Source organism: Neophocaena asiaeorientalis, unplaced genomic scaffold (genome assembly GCF_003031525.2).
Source record: "Neophocaena asiaeorientalis asiaeorientalis breed wild unplaced genomic scaffold, Neophocaena_asiaeorientalis_V1.1 scaffold86, whole genome shotgun sequence".
In the NCBI taxonomy this organism is placed as follows: domain Eukaryota; kingdom Metazoa; phylum Chordata; class Mammalia; order Artiodactyla; family Phocoenidae; genus Neophocaena; species Neophocaena asiaeorientalis.
The window spans coordinates 4,880,611-4,902,455 of record NW_020175039.1 but is presented as its reverse complement, the minus strand read 5'-3'; the positions used below and the strand labels follow the sequence as shown (position 1 = coordinate 4,902,455).

The window sequence follows — 21,845 nt, the reverse complement described above, 5'->3', positions numbered from 1 at the left end:
TCTACGGAAATGAAGTCCAAGAGTAAAGTCAAGAGTTGCAAGTTCAGGATGGGACTGTACAATAAAGTCTGGAACATCCGGGATCCTGTGTGTAATGTATTGAATGACTCTCATTGGCTAACCTGATTGGAATTTTTGTCATTGGCACGGAATCGTCAACAGGAACAACTGCATTAAGAACTGACTTCTCTTCTGGGGAGGAAGGTATATTGACTATTTCAGGTGTAAGGCTTCCAAGTTTTTGTTTTCTCTACTAAACCTTATTTGAACCTTATTCTAGGTTGTATGTATTCTTGATCTTGATGATCCTCCATATCCAAATTCACTTGGCCATTCTGAACCAGTTGCAGAAGCGCCAGAGGAATTTCTTTTGCAATCTTCTGCCAGCAATAATGCCACTTTAAAGGATTTCTAATATTAGTTGCTGAATTTCAGGTATACATGCAAAGAGAGTCACCCTTCCCTTAACAGACTCAAGAAACTGAGCATTTGTTGGGTTCGTTGTAAGGTCTCAATTCTCCATCATCTAAACGGAAACTGTTGCTTCACAGTTTAAGCAGAATCTGATATCTTGAAGCTGATTTTCTCCAGATGCATTCAGATCGCTTACAAAAGGAATGACCCAATCTGTATCCTCCACCTGTAGATGACTTAGATTTGTCATCACCCGAAGCTCTTGAGGCTTAATTCAGAGGGACAGTCCCAGTTTCCCTTGCCTCTTTGAAAAGTTCATTCACAATTTTCCCCATAGAAGGTCAAATTATATGTAATCCACTGTGCCCGTGTTCACCTGAATAGAACCTTACTATGCAATGATGTGGCGGTCAGAACCTTAAACAAGTGAACATCTCCCCAATGGTGGGAAAACATTTGGGGTGGCATTTGTGGGCTTTTAAAGGCTGTAATTTTAGGTCTATCAGATTAGGAAGATTTGCATTTCACTTCATACAATTCTGCTAAGGCCAATTTATTTCTTGATACATCATCTCTTTGATTGTTTTCAGGTTTTTTTTTTTTTGCAAGCTCTTCATATTCTTATTAAATTCTGCAAATCCTGTGCTTTTGGGGGCCACAGCCCTGAAGACCTCCTCTCCCGATTCTGCAGGCTAGGTGCTGCCTTGGCCATTTTCCACCAGCTCCCTGGCTTCTTACCCTTTTAATGTTTCTCTCCACCCCCTCTCCCCCATTTTGTCCTACTCTTTAGTGTGAACAAATTTACTAAAGTCTTTGCTCACCATCGCTTTTAGCCTCTCACTTTTTTTTTTTTTTTTTACGGTACGCGGGCCTCTCACTGTTGTGGCCTCTCCCTTTGCGGAGCACAGGCTCCGGACGCGCAGGCTCAGCGGCCATGGCTCACGGGCCCAGCCGCTCCACAGCATGTGGGATCTTCCCGGACCGGGGCACGAACCCGTGTCCCCTGCATCGGCAGGCGGACTTTCAACCACTGTGCCACCAGGGAAGCCCTCACTTCTTTTTCTTGGGCTCCTTTTTCTTGGTACTGATCTATCCTCTTTTATTATTTATTTCAGAGCAAGTCTGTAGGTGATAAACTTTCTGAGTCCCCCACTCAGAAAAAGTCCTTTTATTTTTGTACTTGAATGATGGTTGGGCTGTGTATGTAATTCTAGAGTCAAAGTAATTTTTCCTCTGAATTTTGAAAAATTCTCTCCCTTTGCTTCTTGTATCCTGTTTTTCAATGAGACTATATGATTCTCATACCTTTGTAGTTCATTTCTTTTCCCCCTCATTGGAAGTTTTCAAGATTTCCTCCTTACCATGGCATCTGAAATTGCCTCACACTAGATCTCATGTTAGTTTGGAAAAGGATCCTAACTGGCATTCGGTGGGGCCCTTTCAAACTGAAGATTCTTGCTTTTCTTCAATTCTCGGATATTTTGTTCTTTATTTGACTATAACTTCCTCTCATATTCTTTCTATTTTCTTCTTCAGAACTTTATTATTAGCTGATACTGAAAGTGTTAGATCGATCCTCTGTGTATCTTAGCTTTTCAAAAAATAAAATACTTTGCATATTTGGTGTTGTGCTATGTGATAGAAAAACATATTTACTCAGTCCTTCGGGTCACACATGTACCCTTTAGCTGTGCTTATTCTGACCATTCTTTTGAGGATTTTGTTGCTTCAGAATCATGCTCAATTTTTCAGTTGATTTAAAACAATCAGTGTGATATCCTTTTCCACTCAAGAATGCTACAACTATTCTAAAGTCTTGGTCTTACTCTGTGATCTATTTCACTGCATGAAAGCTCCTCTACGCACTGATATCTCCTTTAAGATGTTGATTTTCTCCCAATGTTTGGTAATTGTTGGTTGGAAGCTCATCCTTTACCACAGATTCCAGTCTGATTGTTTGCACACTCCTTGGCAAAAGGGGTATGAGATAATGTCATGGTGTACATCAAAACCTTGTCAGTTACTGTTGGCAGGGGCATATGCTGTGAGGTAGGGTGTTCTGGCAGCTCATCTTCTGCAAATGGGTGCTCCCTTTACCTCCTACGTGTCACCAGTCACCAGGAACACTGTCCTTTCTCTCCATCTAATGCTCTTATATCCACTGCTCCTACCTGAAGGCAGATAATCCTGCTGGAATTTCTTGGCCCCAGGAGACAAGAAGGGGGAGTGTGTGTGGAATGGCTGACGTGCTGTGGCATGCTGAAAAATCAGTGCGCTGTGGATGGCTCCTGAGCCCAGGACCTCTCAGGATCCGCCCTCTCTGGGCACAGAGCGCTCTTGCGGCTCCTACGGCACTCTGCTGCTATGCACATTTTGAGCTGTGGTTTTCTTCTCTGACCAACTTGCACCTGTCATCCTTCTTTCAGGGATTCCTCATGATTTCTGGCCCACCACGGGCTCTCCTTGTTGTCCAGGATGATTATGAATTTATTTACTTATTTTTATATGTTTTCTGTTATTTCTAACCATTTGGGATGGGAGGTAGAGGCTGCAGCATGTGTTCAGTTTGCAGTTTTGGACAGGAACCATCTCCCATAGTACTGTCTCTACCATGACATGCATCATGTTTGTGATAGACAGCATAACGGCCCCTTCCCCCAAAGATGTCTATGTCCTAATCCCCAGAATCTGGGCAAATATTATACCTACACTCTAAATTTACACAATGTTATATGTCAAATTTATTTAGTTAAAAATGTTATGTTATATGGCAAGGGAGAATTGACATTGTGGATGGAATTAAAGTTGTTAATCAACTGACCTGAGAATAGGATGATTACCTCGGATTATCCAGGTGGACCCAGTGTAATCACAAGGGTCCTTAAATGGGGAAGATGGTGGCAGAGTCAGTGTCAGAGTGATGTGATGTCAGAAAGACTCAATCAGTCACTACCGGCTGTGAAGATGGAAGGGGGCCATGAACCAGGGAAGCAGGCAGCCTCTTGAAGCTGGAAAAGACAAGAAAACAGATTCTCCCCTGGAACCTCCTGAAAGTAACAAAGCCCCGCCGACACCTTAATTTTTAGCCCAGTGAGATCTAGTTTGGACTTCTGATCTTCAGAACTATAAGATAATAAATACGTGTTGTTTCAAGCAACTGTTTGGTGTAATTTGTTACAGCGGCAATAGGAAGCGAATACAATGCTGAGATGTGATTACAGGAGTCTCTCTTCCACCACACTGCCAGCTCTTGAGAACAAGAGCCATACTGTTGTCGCCGGTGTTTACCCGGAATCCAGCACAGGATCTCGCACATAGTCAGTACTCAGTAAATATTGGTTGAACGAATGAAAGGGTGAAAGACTGCTCTGAATTTTAGGTTCTACAGAGGCTCTGAGATTCCCAAGCAGGCTCTGCCTTTCCCCTTCCCCTGGTCCTGGAGACCCTAATCCCTCTGATCTTGTTTGTCTGCAGGTTTTATTGCTATTCCATTTGCAGCTTCTTCCCTTGCTGTGGACCATTTCTCTCGTCTCTTCAGTCCTGTGTGTAGGCAGAATTGAGATGGAAGACACTTGGCACATAAGTACCTCACTTTACCAACAGGCCTTCCCTGGGTTATGCCTGAAACAGTGACTTTTTCTTCCTCTCCGAGACTCTGCCTGCTTTCTTCTCTTCTCCATAGCTGCCTCCATTCACATTTTCAATCAGGCTTTTGCTGTTTTCCCACCAGCTGGAATGGGGAATGTAGTTTTCATCTCATCTTTTCCTTTCTGTGTTCTGAATTAAGCACAAGGCCGATCTTTCTCATAGCCCTTCTTAACCCCCTTCTCAGATGATTCCATGGGTTTCCAGGCTAGGTAATGAAAAGAATTAAAGGCACCCTCAGGTGACCTCAGGTTTTCTATAAAGCCACTCAGGGAATCCCTCAATGTATTTTGTGCAGAACTGCAAATTCCTCTTGGGCTGGGTGACCATGGCTGCTGTTGGGTCACTGAAATATCGTTATTTTGTGGCTTTTCAGCCAGCCATTCTCAGGCTCTGGCTTCTCTGATTTCGCATTGAGCTTGGCTTCTGCCTCTCCAGCTTTCCCTCTGTGCGCCTCACATTCAGTCTCTCCTGGAACCAGGCAGGATGCTTGGTCACGGTCCAAAGCAGAGTTCTCATGCCAGATCTCCTCCAGTACTGCTTATTTGTCCCATATGTTTGATTTTGGTGACTCGATCAATGCCTGCACCAGTCTTTTGTGGCTCAGTCTGGCAGCAGAGCCAAGAGACATGGTATGTGGTTACTAACATAGAAAGAACTGCCTCTGACCACTCAGTCCTGGGGCTGAGGGGGCCAGGCGCACAGACAAACTAGTGCAAGCTCTTTTACCAAAATCTATTTTTGGAGGTGATATGCACCTCTTCATTCCTTTCCATTGTGCCCCCCTCCCCTGCTGCCTTCCTGATCCATGAAGATACCTAGTTGAGGAAACAAAGAAATCATGCAATTTCACCCTCCCCACCCACAATGCAATTTCAAGTGTGAAATTTTCATTATGGAGGAATCCTTAGGTTTCGGTTATCCGATCTGCTGCAGGAGTCTGTAGCACCAGAGTGGTGAGGTCCAGATCAGAGACAGTGGCTCACGTCCTAAAGGTGAAATTCTGTTCCCCCGTGGGCAACAGTCCAGGGGGTTGCCTGCTCCAAGGCAGCAGAAACAAGCAAGCTTTGGACCGGGATGCTGAAGTTTGTATCCTCCGGTAGCTGACTTTGTCATTCTTGTATGAAGATACCCTCTCTTTCCTTCTCTCCATTCCTGCTGCCTAAGTTATAACCAGCACGCCTTCCCTTACCCCTTTGGTAACAAGCATTTTGCAGATGCTACCCCAGGGAACTTAGGGGTGGCAAGGAAGCTACCAGTGGCAGCCGCTTACAACTCACTTTCCTCCTCACACAATAACGAGGGGCTGAAACCTGATGCACGTTTCTGATTTTAGGTGGAGTGTTATTCCTGTGGAATAAAACTCAGAAGAGTGTTTGTCAATTAAGAGCATGATGTCATGACATTTCTTTGAGGAACATAATTTCATTCATGGTAACATGAAATTATGCAGTAGTAAGCCCTGTATATTATATTACTTTCTAAGGATAATTTTTTTTTGAAATGGCATTGCATGTCTTTTTAATAAAGATAATAATTCTTTAAGAGGTGAATTTGAAATTCGAACTTTAAAGAGTCCTTTGATTTAATTTTTAAAATAATGTTTAGCTCTTTAATCCTCCTGGAATTTAACGTGTGTGGTATAAGGGAAGGAACTTAGTGTTTTTCAGATGGACAGCTAGCTGTCCCAAAACTATTGAACAACTCACTTTTTTTTTATACCATTAAAATCAATTTTATCATGGATAGTAAAAAAAAAAAATCCCCATGTAATCTTGGTTGTTTCTGTCAATATTTGTCCATCTCTTTGTCAGTATCATGCTGCTTTGGTTACTGTGGCTTTATAGGACATTTTGTTATCTGGTGGGGCAAGTCCCCTCTAAGTGCCTCTTATTCTTTTCTTCCCTCAGAGTTTCTTGGCAGTGCTCATATGTTTAGTCTTCCAGAGGAATTTAAGAATCAACTTGTCAAGTTCCAAAATCTTCCCACTGAAATTCTGATGGAAATTGCATTAAATTGACATCATTATAATACTGAATCTTCTCATCAGGAACATGTTATCTTTCAATTACTTAGGTCATTTCTGATGTCCTTAAAGTTCTCCAGTTTTCTTCATATATATATGGCATATTTCTCAAAATGTTCTAGGTTCTCTCTTTTTCTGTTATGGTGAACGGATAATTTTTTTCCCTTTCAGACTTTAAGTTTTTGCAAAGGTTTTGTTTTAGTCCAGGTCCTTATGGTAGCACTTTACAGACATACACTCAAACTAACTTAGGGAAAAAAAAAGGGGTGGGGTGGGGAGAATTCTTTGGAAGGTGGCCAAGGCCCGCCCTGCAGGCCAAGGGCAGAAAGGGGAGTGGGCCTCACACAGGGCTGGAGAAAAGAACTGCTTGGTCTCTTCTTGTTGCTTCTCTCAGGAGATGGTTTCCTCTTCCTCTGTAGTTCAGCTTTCTTTGCTGCTTTTTGTCCCCCTTTTACATTCAAGGGGATGCAGAACAAATATGGCTATAGGAGCTACCCACATGAATGGTGAAAAACGATGTGGGCTGGAGAGGCACCTCTGAAATTGATTTCAAGGCACTACAATGTCAGAAACATCAAAAGAATCTGTCTCTTCTTGTCTAAAAAGGATAGAATCAGCAGTAACAGTATGGGAGAACCCGCCCTCCCGGGTTCCAGGCAATTGCTAAACAGGGACTGACAATCATCACCCTTATGGGATTAATAATTCAACAAAAATATATTGAAACCTACTGTAGAACACAGGGAACTCAATGCTCTGTGGTGACCTAAATGAGAAGGAAATCCAAAAAAGAGGGGATATATGTACAGGTATAGCTGACTCACTTTGCTGTTCAGGGTAAACTAACACAATATTGTAAAGCAACTATACTCCAATAAAAAAAATATATATCGAGGTCCTACTTTTACTTCATATTTGTATACTGCTTCGCTGATCATGACGTGCTTCCTCGTAGTCCCTTTCACTGCCTTTTAGGGTTTGGGCTCAGACCACACAAAGTATGCCATAGTCGCCAAACTGTGTGCTTTAGTGGCATAACTTGCCATTTCAAATAATTTGTCTTCAGAAAAGAAGATCCTTCAAATTTTGCAACTTGGGATAAAGATGACTATGACCTTATTCTTACTCTCAACTGGCTTACGATTCATTTTGAAAATAAATCAGAAAATTGGGCACTACATTAAAAAAACCCAACCAACCAACCAAACAAAGCCTCCTTGAAAACAAGAAATTCTGTTAAGAGACATTATTCTTAATCTAATTCTGTAGTCGATGTCTGTTATTTGACCGGGAGCCAGGTGAAAGCTACAACGGGAACTTGGCAGTCTCGGCAATATCGGTTACTAATTGAACGACCTTCCCAAGTAACCTAAGCTTTGTGAATCCATTTTCTCATTTTCAAACCCGAAACAATAACAACTTTTAAATTCAGGTGTTAGAAAACAAAGTAAAAACAACAACAACAAAAAAAGAAAAACAAAGGGCGAGGCGCACGTAGAGGGCTAACAATCGCTAATGAGAGAGCCCGATATTGATGAAGGAAAAAACAAAAGCGAGTCTGGAGCGAGATTAAGTAAAAACTGTCAAAGAAACCCCAGAGATGGCACCTCCGCCAGCTCCAGCTCTTTCACACAGATGTCAAAAAAAGTCCTTCCATGGCGGACACGCTCTCCTTTAATTGAAAAAGGAGTGTTCACTTTGGACGAGTCTTTTTCTTACTAACAGAAAACTCCTTTTCTCTAAACTTTGCTTCCCCGCCCAGTCTGCAAACAAGGAGTCAGATTTTCCTCACTGGCTCGGAGGAGCACCGCCGAGCACAGCGGGCGTCTCAGGACGTGCGGAGCCCACAGCTGGGCGCGGTCGACCGAGGTCCAACTTGCAGCAGTGGTCTGGGCTCAAGCAGCTGCCACCGCAGAAGGCCCGCCCTCGACAGAACCAGCGGGCACCGCCCCCCATCCGACACGTTCGCACGACTTAGGGCGTGGTTGCCGGCAGCGGAGGCCTGCTTTACGGCCGTCCCTCCCGCGAGCCTTTCTTCCGGGGCGGGACTTCCTGCCCATTATTGATAGGCGCCGGGCTGCAGAGCTGGTGGCAGGATTATACAGAAAGGTCAGTCTGGCTGGCCAGACCTTATGCTCCTTGAGAGGGCACCAAGGAGGAGCTCTTACTCGCCCTCTTTTTTGTTTGTTTTTCTCTCCGCGAGGCCTCGGCTTGCGCGGACGTCTTGGCCTTTTGGCACTACCACCCACCTGAAGCTCTTCCGCTTCCTCTTTGCTCAGGCTCCGCCCCCAGCGTTCTGTGGCCATGACTACCGCCCCGCGGGACTCCCTGGTGTGGAAGCTCGCTGGGCTGCTGCGTGAGTCCGGTGAGTAGACTTCCGGTTGGGCTGGGGCGAGATGGGGTACTTCCTACCTTCCAGAGACACGCCCCGTAAGAGTCGTGGGGTTACAGCTGTTTAGGGTTCCGAGGGTTTGGGTGTCGAAGAATTCATTTCTTTACTCCTCTGGGGTTTGTTCGTTCTGTTGTTCTTTGTCTTTGACAGTCTAGACCTTAGCCATCCTTCGAGGCCAAACTCCAGTGCCACTTCCTTCATGCGTTCTCTGATACTCTCAGAGGGAAGTGATGGTTACTTGGCCGTAAGCCCCTCGAGACCAAGGACTGGTCATAATCATCGTTCTGTGGCAAAGCACTAAGTTTAACATAATTAAAAGCACGAGATTTGAAGTCAGACCCACCTGGGTTGGAATCCCAAGTCTTTCAAACTTGACCAAATTGTTTAAGTTTTCTGAGCCTTACTTTTCCTCACCAGCAGAACGACATAATGATTGTACTTATCTCAAAGGTTGCTATGGGGATTAATTTTAATTCACATAGAGCATTTAGAACAACGATTGCGTATATAGTAAGTGCTCAAAATTGGTAGTAATTATTATAATTTCTTTCCTCGGAGCCTGGGCACAGTGGAGCCATAGTCGTTGTTCAGTAATGGATGGCATTAGTTGTGGTAGAACAAGTCCTGGCTTTGAAATAAGATGGGCAACTTCCTACCAGCTGTATGATCTCAATCGAGATTCTTCTTTGAAGTCCAATTTCCTTATTTGTAAGAGAGTGTTAACAGTGCTTCTTAGGAGATTCTGATGACATTTAAATGAAGTAACATGTGTCTGGCACATATTACTCAACGTTAGCTGCCTTCCATCACTCTGCTCTCCTATTGATGGTATCTGTGGAATCTCTATAGCATTTTTACTTTCTGGCTTGTAGTATTAACTGTGCACATGTTTTATCTCCGCTTGTAGACTGGGAGGCTCTTTGAGGGTGGGGAGAATCCTTGAATCTTGTCTGTATCTCCTCAGTGTTTAGTACATAGAAAATCCTTCATACAAGGTTGTAGGATTTGATAATTTATTCAGCAGAAATCTGACTTGGTTCCAGGGGTTAGGGCTGATGGTGTGTGTGTGTGTGTGCGTTTGCACGTGCAGGGACACAAGTGACTAAAGAGGTAGCAGGAGGGAGAGTGTGGCAGTGATGGAATAGATTTGTATCTTGATTGTAGTGGTGGTTACAGGAATCTACATGTAGCAAAATAGCATAGATCTATATATACACGTTGCACCAATGCCAATTTCCTGGTTTTGATATTGTACTCCATATAAAATATAACCATTGGGGATTACATTTTAAAGGTATGAGGGACCTGTCTGTACTATTTCTGCAAAATCCTTCTAGTCAATCCTTATTTTTTCAAAAAACTTTAAAAAAATTCTCTTTGCCTACCTTGTATTTGTACTTTTTTAGTTGCAGTAATGAATACCAAAGATGCCCTCAAGGATGAGAGTCTCATTGGAGAAAGCAGTTTTAACATGGAGAGCAATAACAATACCTTAGTGCTGTAGAGTGGTTATTTCCATGACATGCATTTTAGTGTTGTTTGAAAGCTTCTGTAAGTGCGCATGTTACTTTTGCAATCAGAAAAAAAATACAGATAAAGCAATCAACTTTAATGTAAAATGAGTGATTATGGGAAAAAGTTCAGCAGTGTTGTGTGTTGAGGAAGCTTCCGGGAGAGAAGGTACGTCTCAAGCTGGGCAGAGTGGAAGGGGGTGTGTCAGAAAATGAGGAAGCTGGGAACCAAGTCGACTGTATTTCCAGCACTGTGAGTAGGCCTGGCTCTTTTGAGTAGAAGGTGAAGGAATATTTAGAAAAGTTGGAGTCTTGTAGCGAAGCAGTCTGCTATATCAGGCTGAAAAGTTAGGAGTTTCTGAAGGTAGAGGGGAGCCGTTGAAGACTTTTGAGCAAGAAAGAGGTAAAAAATTTGATCCTGTAGTGGAGGATCGACAGTACGGGTTGGAGTGGGTGTGTGCTGGGGTCACAAGTCTTAGAATAAAAGGAAAGAGCCTTTTCTTATGTGCTCCTCCTGTCTGCCCCTCTCCCTGCAGGGGATGCGGTCCTGTCTGGCCGTAGCACCCTGAGCCTGCTCACTGCCGCACTGCAGCAGCTGAACCACGTATTTGAGCTGCACCTGGGGCCATGGGGCCCTGGCCAGACAGGCTTTGTGGCTCTGCCTTCCCACCCCGCCGACTCCCCCGTCATCCTCCAGCTTCAGTTCCTCTTCGATGTGCTGCAGAAAACACTCTCACTCAAGGTTCTGGGGTGGGAATGGGGTAGGATATACAAAAAGACCAAAAGAGCAGTGGAGGTGGGGCTGGGGGTACGGCATGAGTGCACGAAGTCTGCAGGGCCTGGATTCAGATGAGGTGAGAGCTGTGCTTGGCCGTGGTAGGGAAGAGAGGCCAAGGAAACGGACGTGTGCTGGACCTCAGTGACCTGAGTGTTTTTTTTTTTTTTTTTTAGCTGGTCCATGTCCCAGGTCTTGGCCTCCCAGGGCCCATCAAAATCTTTCCATTCAAGTCCCTTCGGCAGCTGGAGGTATGGGGTGTTGGGGGATGTCGGTGCACAAAACCCAGCATGAGCAGCCATTTGGGGCAGAGAAAGAGATGTGGCCTCTTCTGGTGGGGTGTGGGGGGCAGACCTGAGTGTGCTGGTTGCTCTGCAGGGATGTGCCACCCACTCTCTTCCACCTAATGCTGCCCTGAACCATAGGTGGCTTCGTCATCTTTTCCTGCCTCCCTGTTGGGAGGCGGGGATGAGACCTCTGTCTTCTGTGAAGTTCAGTCCTCCTCCCTCCCTCCCTTCCCTTGCCCCAGCTCCGAGGTGTCCCCCTCCACTGCCTCCATGGCCTCCGTGCCATCTATTCCCAGCTGGAGACCCTGATTTGCAGCAGGAGCCTCCAGGCATTAGAGGTGAGGAGGGTGAGGGGTGAACGTGGATGCCTTGTCCTGAGGGACGTGGAGGACCAAGCTCTGGGGTTCCCCCTTCTCTGCAGCCTTCCTGCCTCCTGCCTCCCACCTCCCTCTGGACCCAGTGTCCTTGCTGCTTCTGCTGTGTTCCCACAGCACTCTGTGCCTGTCCGTATGTTTACAGTCACACCTAGCATATTGTATGCAATACCCTCATGTCTGCCTCCCTGCTCTGCCCACAGTGAACTCCTTGGGGACAGGGCCCTGGGCTTTCTTTAAGTCTTCATCTCCAGACTGAGCTCAGTGTATAAAGAGTGAATGAACGGCCGGCTGATAGAGCGTGGTCTTGGCATGGTAGGGAGGGGAGAGTGGAGGTAACAGCACCTGCCTGCCTGCGCAGGAGCTCCTTTCAGCCTGCGGTGGTGACCTCTGCTCCGCCCTGCCCTGGCTGGCTCTGCTCTCTGCCGACTTCAGCTACAACACTCTGACTGCCTTAGACAGCTCCCTGGTGAGTGAGCCTCAGAAGGGGCTTTGGGGAACTGAGGAACGCCAGGGATGGGTCCTTAGGGAGGAGGGCCAGTTGGCTGCCTGGGGGCGTCCCATTTTTCACTTCCTTTTCCCATCCCCCCTCAGCGTCTCTTGTCAGCTCTGCGCTTCTTGAGCCTGAGCCACAATCAGGTCCAGGACTGTGAGGGTTTCCTGATGGTGAGTAGGAACAGCCTGGCTGGCCCCAGCCACTGGGGCCTCTGATTGTTCTACTCTGACCCTCTCTCCTGGACTCCTTTTGCTCCCACCTTGCCCTTGCCCTCGCCCCCAGGCCCCTAACCCCCTCGGAGCCACATTCTGGGAGGTGATACTGTTTGGAGGCACAGATTCCAGCGTAAGACAAAGCAGTGTTCAAATCTCAACTCCTATCCCTGTGTGATTTGGGACAAATTAGTTAGTCTCTCAATTTCTTTATCTGTAAAGTGCACATCCTAGGAGTACCTACTTTTATAGTATTAAAATGATTGTGAACGGTATCTGATGTTACTTAGCCCAGCGCCTAGCTCCGAAAAGGGTAGCTTTCATGGTGAGGATGAAGGACACTTCTCCCATGTCTCCCTGTTAGATAAAGCTGGATACTAGTTAAAATGGTAATAAACTATTTGTGATATTTAATTAGTAGTAAAACTAGTTTAATCAGTAATAAGCTATTCAGCGTGAACTGAGCTCAAGTTTGATTTGTGCATTGGTGGGCGTTTTCAAAGGAGAGTGAGCTAGTGGAAAGGGGGACGATGGGGGGCTTGAGCAGATTCTCTCCTTGACCAAACTCTAGATGAGTTCCTCTGAAGTCAGGGAAGTGGAAATTTACAAAAAGCAGGAAAGGGACATTGGTCTGTGTGAAACCTGTCTGGTTTGCTAACTGGCACTTTTCGAAGTCCCATATGGAGGCTGGGAGACCTGGGCCCTATCTTCAGGCGTTGGCTGGAGCAAACTAAATCCTTCTGCAAGCCTTGAGTTTTTCTGGGCAGCAGTGTAAGGGGACTGGAGTTGTCATTCTGGAGCTATCAGAAACTGGTAGATTTGTGCAAGCCTTAATGTGGGGGGAGGTGGGGGGGATGAAATCATTTGTGCTGACAGTCTGCAGTCTTTATAGGCCAAGGTTGAGGCCTAGTCGAGAAGAGGGTTCAGAGGAGCCTGACTAGAGTTTGGTCAAGGAGAGAATCTTCCTCACCCCCACCCGCTCCCAGGACTTGTCTGAGCTCTGCCATCTGGACATTTCCTATAACCATCTGCGTCTGGTGCCGAGAATGGGACCCTCGGGGGCTGCTCTGGGGACCCTGATACTGCGAGGCAATGAGCTCCAGAGCCTGCACGGTGAGTGGGGGAGATGGGGCGGCCAGGCTGTAGGGGAGGACGGGGCAGACGTGGAGGGGAACGGTGGCAGTGTGAGACTCAGGGCGGCCTGGGACCCGTGTGCCCCCAGAGCCTCTCATGCGGCCTTCGGGCAGGTCTGAGGTGCCCAGGCTGGCCTTTCTGCTGTGCCCCCCACCCCCTCCACTCTTGCTCACCCGCATGCCCCTCCTCCCCTCTCACCCCTGCCCCAGGCCTGGAGCAGCTGCGGAACCTGCGGCACCTGGATGTGGCCTACAACCTGCTGGAAAGACACAGGGAGCTGTCGCCGCTGTGGCTGCTGGCTGAGCTCCGCAAGGTGAGGACCCAGGAGCTAGCTTTGCGCCCCTCCTTCCCCCCCCGCCCCGCCCATGCTGAGTCGCTCAGCATCCCTCCTCACATGGGGGTGCCCAGGGCCTGCCTCAGCCTCCTCTTCCTGTCCCCAGCTCTGCCTGGAGGGGAACCCTTTGTGGTTCCACCCGGAGCACCGAGCGGCCACCGCCCGGTGCTTGTCACCCCGTGCCAGGGACGCTGCTGCTGGGGTGAGTGGTCTTCCCGCGTCTGCTCTGCCTTCCCTTTCCTGCCCAGGCCTCCCCAGCCCCTGCACCCTCTTGCCTCTCCACCCCCATCCCTAGGCTAGGGACCAAGGCCTCGGACCCCCTGCGTATCATGCTGTTCCCCCTCGCCGACCCTGCTGGTGCTTACAGGGCTAGGAGGACCCCCAGCCCTGGCTTGGGGCTCCCCAGGGCATGTGCTCCCCACCGACACTACCCTCCCCTTTTATCTTCACTCAGTTCCTTCTTGATGGGAAGGCCTTGTCACTGACTGATTTTCAGGTTCGTGTGGTGGGAATGATGGTGGGATCGACTTGGGAGGATGTGAAGGGAGGGCACTGGCTGAGGAAAATAGAGGGCTGTGCAGGAGGGGGCCGCCTGCTTAGCTGGCTAGCGGGTCCCGTCCCTCAGCTAGCTCGGGGGGACAGAGGTGCTCCCTGGCTCCGACCTCTTTCTCCTTCCTGTTGCCCCACGCCAGACCTCCCCATCCTCAGGCCTTGGCCCCATGGCCCCACCTCTGCCCCGGCCGGTGGGGAGTACCACGGAAACCTCCGGCGGCGCTGACTTGAGTGACAGCCCCTCGTCGGGGGGCGTTGTGGTCCAGCCCCCGGTTCGTAAGGTTAAGGTAAACGGTGTCCTAGGCTGCCTCGTGCCCGGGGTTGGGTGCCTCAGTGGCGGCTCTGGTTAGCCAATGCACTGGGAGTAAGTAAGGGCTTATCCTTGCCTGTGGGTGGGTATTTTGGGCAGGTTGGGTGGCAGGCCCCTGGCTTTCATAGAATGTGGTCCCTCTACCCAACCTCAGAGCCGAGTCCGTGTGAGGCGGGCGAGTATCTCGGAACCCAGTGATACGGACCCGGAGCCCCGGACTCTGGACCCCTCCCCGGCTGGTGAGTTAGCCCACCGCCAGCCCCCCTGCCCCCGTCCAGTGCGCTCCAGTCTTCTGGCTGGGAGGACTTTTATTTTTGGTGGAGTGGAGCATTGTGAGGGGCCTCGTCCTTCCTCTTTCCTTTTAGTCTGGGGAAAGGAGAAGAGACTGCTCCTGGGCAGCACTTTCCAAAGGGTTTTTCAAAGAACACTGTTTTTGTTGGATGTCAGAGGTCAGGTGATGAAAGGATTCCGTGGCCCGATCAGTCTGGGAAAAGCTGTGTTAAACGAGAGTTAAGTAGTTTCTTCAGGACGTCTTAGGACCTTAAATGTGCAGCTCGGTCTGTCCAGTCTCCCAAAGCAGCAGGTGCTGCGTGCTTCTGAGTCGCACGTGGCCACGGTATCCCACAGAAGGCGCTTTGGGCCGTGCTCCCTCTGACCTGGCTCTCCCCCTGCCGTCGCAGCCCCTTTTCCTTCACCCTGAGGGGCACGCTCAGGAGAGGCCAGGGCCGCCGGGGACTGTGGCGGTCCGGGCTCGCTAAGCTGCTCTCCCCCGCCTGCCCAGGGTGGTTTGTGCAGCAGCATCGGGAGCTGGAGCTCATGAACAGCTTCCGGGACCGGTTTGGCCGTGACTGGCTGCAGTACAGGAATCACCTGCAGGCCTCCGGGACCCCTGCCTTAGGGACCGTGCGTCCGGGCACCCCGAGCCCAGAGACTGTATGCAGCCCTCCGCCCCCTGAGACGGAGTCTGCACAGGAAGAGGCAGAGGAGGTCGAGGTGGAGCCGGAGCCGCGGGAGGAAGAGGAGGGAGGGGAAGAGGAAGAGGAGGAGGAGGAGGGGCAGGAGCCACGCGGAGTGGAGGGTGAGTGCGCGGTGGGCGTGGAGGCTGGGGCCGGTGGTGGGGCGCGTCTGGGAGTTAGGAGACCCCAGGTGCGGGGTGGCTGACCCCTTGGGAATGGACGGCCACCCCACGGGGGGCAGAGTCTTGGCTGCCTGTGTCTCCTTAAAGGGTCCCTCTCTTGGTCTCTCCTCAGTGGAGCTCTGCCGTCCCATGTTGGTGTGTCCCCTGGAGGGGCCCGAGGGCTTGCGGGGCAGGGAATGCTTTCTCTGGGTCACTGCTGGCCACCTGTTTGAGGTGGAGCTCCAAGCAGCTCGAACCCTGGAACGGCTTGAGCTCCAGAGTCTGGAGGCAGCTGAGATAGAGGCTGAGACCCAGACTCAGAACGAGCCGGCGCCCGAGGTGAGCGATGGGAGCCGGGCTTCTGGAAGCGGTGCTGGGCTTCTTCGGGAGCCAGCTCTGACAGCGTGGCGTCGGGTGCCAGGCACTGGGCGGCGTGCTTCCCACACTCTCTCTGAGCTTAGAGCCTCGGAGGGGCGCTGAGCGGGGCAGGGTGGGCCCCAGGCGGCCTGGGAGGCTGGGCTGAGGAGCAGAGCTCCTGGGCTGGAGCATGGCGGTCAGCAGAAGCATTCTGACGGAGTCCAGAGCTTTGTTTTCCTCCACGCTCTCAGTATAACCCTCATCCCTCCGACCCCCTCTTCCTGCGCAGGGCTCAGATCCACGCCCTGGGGGCCCCGTCCTCGTTCTCCGCTTCTCCTACATCTGCCCCGAGCGGCAGTTGCGTCGCTATTTGGTGCTGGAGCCAGATGCCCAGGCCGCTGTCCAGGTGACGGGGCCTGGCGTGGGGCCCAGGAGGCTGCGGGAAGTTGGAAGCCCGAGGGCTGGGGTCCTGCTCACGGCGCTGTTTGGCCCGCCCTGTTTCAGGAGCTGCTGGCTGTGTTGACCCCAGCAGCCAACTTGGGGAAGCATCAGCTTGGGGAAGCGAGGGACCCTCCCGGCGGCAGACTCCAGTGTCTGCGCTGTGGCCATGAGTTCAAGCCAGAGGAGCCCAGGTCGGGACTGGACGGTGGGGAAGGCTGGAGGCCTCTGTTCCGGAAGACAGGTACCAGCCCTGCCCTTGACCCCCCCTACCCACGCGCCTCCTGCTGCTTCAGGGAAAATGGTTTTGAGGTGGGAGTGGGGAGGGGGAGCCCAAGGGCAGAAAGGAGCGGGGACCAACTTTTCTGCGTGGAGGAAAAATTAAAACCCAAAAAAGAAAGAAAAGAAATTACATCCTTTTTCCCCCTTTAAAGTCAGGAAATACCATCTCTGTAACTGCTTAAACATAGCCATTAATTTTTCATGACTTGGAGCCTTCCCCGCCTTCTTTGGACTAATTGTCAGAAACTCCGTAACCCTCCTGAGCCCCTGCTGCGGCGCTGGGTCGCCTTGCCGCTGAGTACGATGCTGTGGGAGTTGGCTTAGACTGTCCTTCCCTGACTGACCTTGTGAGCTACTTGATACCCAGTAGTGCCTCGTGGCGTCTCTTCACATCCTGTTCTCTAAGACGAGAGGTTTTTCCATTACAGACCAGTCAAAAACCATGTCTTTGAAGACACTGAAGAAGAAAGAAATATGTTTGGTAACACCTGCGTTGAAATGTATGATTTTTTTTTTTTGCGGTACACGGGCTTCTCACTGCCGTGGCCTCTCTCGCTGCGGAGCACAGGCTGAGCGGCCATGGCTAACAGGCCCAGCTGCTCCGTGGCATGCGGGATCCTCCCGGACCGGGGCACGAACCCGCGTCCCCTGCATCGGCAGGCGGACTCTCAACCACTGCGCCACCAGGGAAGCCCAAATGTATGATTTTTTTCGTCACTTTTCCCTTCTTGGCAGCAGCTGGAGCAGGGGTTTAAATTTTATTCAGAAAATTGAGCCCTCTCCATCCCGCACCCTGAATTTGCCCTGGCAGCCGCAGGCCCCCAAGGCCCAGCAGCACAGCGTGTGCAACGGAAAGAGCCCCACGCCGTCCCCGACCCTGTCTGTACACCATGGGTCATGTGGCCCTGGGAGTCCTTTCGGTGGTGGCATTCGTCATGAACATTCCTATGTGCTCCATTCTCTTTTGATTTGAGCCTCAGTCACCTCATCTGAGCAAAGAAGAGAACGGACTTGCCCCGTGGCGTTAGGAGGTTTAAAAGTGACAGAACAGCACCAGGCACAATTGCCTGGCACAGAACCAAGGACCTCCACAAATGGTAGCTGCTGCTATGACCCTCCAGCCATGTGGTCTTGGGCAGGGTGTATCAGTCATTTGATCTTTGCTTTCCTCACTTGCAAAACGGGCTCAGGAGAGTTTTTGTTTCGTTTTTTGTTTGTGGTACGCGGGCCTCTCACTGTTGTGGCCTCTCCCGTTGTGGAGCAACAGGCTCCGGATGCGCAGGCTCAGTGGCCATGGCTCACGGGGCCAGCCGCTCCACAGCATGTGGGATCTTCCCGGACTGGGGCACGAACCCGTGTCCCCTGCATCGGCAGGCGGACTCTCAACCACTGCGCCACCAGGGAAGCCCTCAGGAGAGTTTTGATACAACGTCAAAGGGTCTAGCACGTCCCCAGTGCGTTGTAGCTGCTCAAAGAATGTTTCCTTTCTCATCGCTGATCTGTGTCCTGGGATCTTTACCCGATTCCATTCCCTCGTCCTGACCACCCTCTAAGATAGATACCGTCATCATCCCCATCTCACAGATGAGGCACCAGGCACAGAGCGCTTAGGTGACTTATCACAGTTGCTTGGATGACAGCCTTCAAGTACTGGAGCCTGGAATCAGACCCTTATCTGTTGATTTGGGGCTTTCAGACATCAAGTATATGCCCAGCCCAAGGCTGTGAGAGGGACCCAGAGCAAGGCCTGGCTGAGTTTGGCCCTCTTTGAGGCAGCCTGAGATGAGAAGGCAGGGTGTGTTGAGGTTGTGGGCCGAGGCTCCAGGCTTGCTCACCCCTCACTGGGGCGGGGAGCAATTGGTCAGCAGCCGCTCCTGCATAGGGCATCGGGTGGGTTGGGAGCGTCTAGAGCTAGCGTGTGAAGCTGGAGATGGGGGAGTGGGGAGGGAGTGCTATGAGCACAGCAAGGGGGTGTGGTGCTGTGTGTGTGATTCATGGGACTGTGCCCATCCTTCCTCCAGAATCGCCTGCTGTGTGTCCAAACTGTGGTAGTGATCACGTGGTTCTCCTGTGCCCTGGAACCCCCAGTGGGAAACGGAGGCAGGGAGAGCAATCGCCGGCCCCCTCGCAGTCTCCGAGCCCCGTCCACGGCCCTCCTGGCCACAGTGCCTACGGTACCAGGGCCGGCAGTGCCCCATCTCAGGCACCGGCCTCCCGTGACCGCCACAGTTGGAGCCTCAGCCCCCGTGAGTCTAGGCGAACAGAGACGGGGATGTTCGGGGGAGGGGCACTGGAGCCAGGGTGGCCGGTGCAGGCTGACGGCCCACTGCTTGCCCCCAGCCCCTGAGCGCCATGGCCTCCGCTCTGTGGACCACCGACTCCGGCTCTTCCTGGACGTCGAGGTGTTCACCGATGCCCAAGAGGAGTTCCAGTGCTGCCTCAAGGTCTGTGCCAGCCTGGCTTTGCCCTGTGCCCCCAACTGACCAGGGTTCCCGCCTGTTTCCACCACAGCAAAGTGTGTCCAGGCGGTTGTGCTGGAGCCTCCAGGTCTGGCTTCTGGTTTAAACTCTGGCAGCTGCTCTCAGTGTGACTGTGAATATGTTTCTTGGTATTTGAGTCTCCGTTGTCTCCCCTCTACCACGGGGAGGATACTGCCTACCTCACGGGGTGTGGAGCACACGTGAGAGCCGATGTTTGCAGGCTGCGTGGTGCAGCCCCTGGCTCTTAGTAAATAGGGTGTCCGGCCATTATTGTATATCCCCCACGCCATCAGACCCTCTCTGTGAAGCTCTGAGCAGTTGCAGGACACTAAGGACCTAGAGTACATGGGTCTCGCCCTCCATCTTCTCCTCTGGTGTGAGGAGCAGTCAGTCATGACGCGGTGTGAAGGTGCTGGAATCAGGCTCAGGCCATAGAGGGGCATCTGACCCAGCCTGTGTGGGCCAGGGAAGCTTCCCCTTCGTGTGGTGGTGGCTAAACTAGTCTTGAAGGATGAGTTACAGAGGAGGGCGGAAAAGAATGTTCTAGGACAAGGAAGCAGCAAATGCATGGAGGCCTGAGAGAGTAGCTAGTGGAGAGAACTGGCCATGATTGGGACAGCCACGGGGTGGGGGCCTGAGAGGAGTCTGAACAGGCAGGCGGGGGTCATTCAGGAGCATTGTCTTGTGTTGGCCACGGAGTTTGGACTTGACCCTGAGTCTTGCGGGAGCCACTGCAGGCCTTGGAAGCAGGGGAGCGGCAATTGGTTTTTTGTTTGGGCACAGTTGTTCTGTCAGAGGGTGGATTGGAGGGGGCGAGATGACAGGCAGGGAGACCTGCTGAGAGCCTGCCGTGGGTCTGAGTGCAGGCGGGGCTGTGGGATAGAGAGCAAGGCTGATGGAGAGCCTGGGATGGACGCGCAGTGTCACCGGTAGCTTGGCCCTCAGCCTGGCAGCCGCCTCTCTAGTTCTCTCTGTTTCACATCAACTTCCTCTTCTCCTTAGGTGCCAGTGGTGTTGGCAGGGCACCCTGGGGAGTTTCTGTGTCTCGTGGTTGTGTCTGATCACAGGCTCTACGTGTTGAAGGTGACAGGGGAGATCCGGTGAGTGAGCGGGGCCATGGCCAGGGAGGGGTCTGTCCGGGGCCCCCATGCTCTCACTCTGCTCTCACTCATTCCTGCCGCTCTGCCCTCACTGTCTCCACAGCGGGCCTCCGGCTGGCTGGCTGCAGCCGACCCTGGCCATTCCCCTGCAGGATCTGAGTAGCATAGAGCTGGGCCTGGCAGGACAGAGCCTGCGGCTGGAGTGGGCGGCCGGGGCAGGTGGCTGTGTCCTGCTGCCCCGAGATGCCAGGCACTGCCGGGCCTTCCTGGAGGAACTTACGGGTGAGAGAGGGAAGGGGGAGGAGGGAGGGTGGGGTGGGGGCCGAGGGCCACAGCGCCAGCTCTGGTGCCCGCAGCGGAGACAGCCAGGTAACGGGACCCATCCCTCTTGGAAGTTCCGCAGTGCAGAGGATGGGAAGGTGTTGAGAGGTTGGGATGGAGTCTTTGAGGGCTCCCTGTCCCTGGCTGGCTCTGTCCAGATGTCTTGCAGTCTCTGCCCCCCACCCGGAGGAGCAGCGTCAGCGCCACGGAGGAGGAGGTGACCCCGAAGCATCGGCTCTGGTGAGTCGATAAGGAGGCTGAGGCCAGGCTGAGGCCCAGATGGCTGCTCGTGGAGCACAGGCCCTCTCTCCACAAGCCCCTGGTCGGGCCCTGAGCGCCCATGCCTCCTGACCAGGGCCTGGCCTTCTCCCCACTCTACCCCGTCGTGGTACTTCCCATCCCCTGGCTGACTACTCCTTCCTGGGCCTGCCGCCTTCTCCCCAGGCCGTTGCTAGAGACAGACCCTTCCTTGGAGCCTCTCCGGTTCTTCTATCTTCAGGCATTCCTGGTTGAAGGTGAGGCCACCGCCCCGGCCCCCCAGCCCCCCAGCGCCTCTCCATGCCTTTGTAGCAATTCTCGGTGCTGGGATGTGGACTTCCCACCCAAATAACAGCCTCGGTGTTCCCGGCCCCTCTGAGAGGGGCCAGGAGGTGCCCTGGGGCGTCCATGGCTCAGAGACCTTTGCTTCTGGGCCCAGATCGTCTGGGTCTGCTCCACCTCTTCCTTGTGGTGAAGATGAGAGCTGGTCCTTTCCGACGGGGAGGTGGGGTGGTCGGGCAGGTCCCCTTCGTCTTGGGCCTCAGCGGTCTTGGAGGCTGGAGAGCCCTGGCATTTGGGAAAGGGGGGGCCTTGGCCCCCAGAGGCACAGGCCATGTTGTGGCTGCCTCAGTGTGGTCACTCCTCTTCTGAGCAGCGCTGGGACACTGCCTGGGGGATCTGGGCTCTTCCATGGCCTTCTCCTCCGGGCCTCACCCTGCCTCTTTCTCTCTAGGGCCTTCTACCTGCCCTGTGTCCCTGTTGCTGACTCTGTCCACCCTGTACCTGTTAGAGGAGGACCCTATAGGGTCCCAGGCAGAGCCCCCTCTTCCAGCGGCATCGGGCGAAGCCTCTGAGAAGGCCCCACCCCCCGGGCCAGGCCCTTCAGTGCATGTCAGGGAGCAGCAGGCACTCAGCAGCCTGAGCTCCGTGCTGCTGTATCGCGTGGCCCCGGAGCACCTGCGGCTGGTCTTCTACGACGAGGTGTGGGAGCATGTGAGAGGGACAGGGGCAGTGTGTGTGTGTGTGTGTG

The 21,845-nt window shown here is 51.9% G+C and overlaps 1 protein-coding gene and 1 pseudogene across 4 annotated transcripts in view; one reads left to right on the top strand and one right to left on the bottom strand.

The window, feature by feature from the left end:
• Positions 1–260: 260 nt before the first annotated feature.
• LOC112411819 (UBX domain-containing protein 2B-like) lies at positions 261–8,041 on the bottom strand (annotated as a pseudogene).
• Positions 8,042–8,135: 94 nt separating this feature from the next.
• The window catches only part of STK11IP (serine/threonine kinase 11 interacting protein), a 14,974-nt gene continuing 1,264 nt past the window's right edge, over positions 8,136–21,845 (top strand). For 2 of the 4 annotated variants that reach the window (XR_003005700.1, XM_024763283.1), the window contains exons 1-24: positions 8,136–8,194; positions 8,365–8,450; positions 10,525–10,730; positions 10,940–11,014; positions 11,293–11,388; positions 11,786–11,893; positions 12,019–12,090; positions 13,119–13,245; positions 13,476–13,579; positions 13,707–13,802; positions 14,055–14,096; positions 14,293–14,439; positions 14,617–14,701; positions 15,244–15,540; positions 15,713–15,918; positions 16,226–16,342; positions 16,441–16,618; positions 18,678–18,902; positions 18,997–19,100; positions 20,139–20,236; positions 20,340–20,518; positions 20,716–20,797; positions 21,002–21,072; positions 21,549–21,796. Coding sequence is in view for 2 of the 4 variants with exons in the window: in XM_024763283.1 (XP_024619051.1) it covers positions 8,390–8,450; positions 10,525–10,730; positions 10,940–11,014; positions 11,293–11,388; positions 11,786–11,893; positions 12,019–12,090; positions 13,119–13,245; positions 13,476–13,579; positions 13,707–13,802; positions 14,055–14,096; positions 14,293–14,439; positions 14,617–14,701; positions 15,244–15,540; positions 15,713–15,918; positions 16,226–16,342; positions 16,441–16,618; positions 18,678–18,902; positions 18,997–19,100; positions 20,139–20,236; positions 20,340–20,518; positions 20,716–20,797; positions 21,002–21,072; positions 21,549–21,796 (3,024 nt within the window). In the remaining 2 variants the exon portion in view is untranslated. Of the gene's footprint in view, positions 8,195–8,364; positions 8,451–10,524; positions 10,750–10,939; positions 11,015–11,292; positions 11,389–11,785; positions 11,894–12,018; positions 12,091–13,118; positions 13,246–13,475; positions 13,580–13,706; positions 13,803–14,054; positions 14,097–14,292; positions 14,440–14,616; positions 14,702–15,243; positions 15,541–15,712; positions 15,919–16,225; positions 16,343–16,440; positions 16,619–18,677; positions 18,903–18,996; positions 19,101–20,138; positions 20,237–20,339; positions 20,519–20,631; positions 20,798–21,001; positions 21,073–21,548; positions 21,797–21,845 lie in introns of those variants that run through there. The other 2 variants (XR_003005701.1, XM_024763284.1) reach the window with 2 other exon arrangements.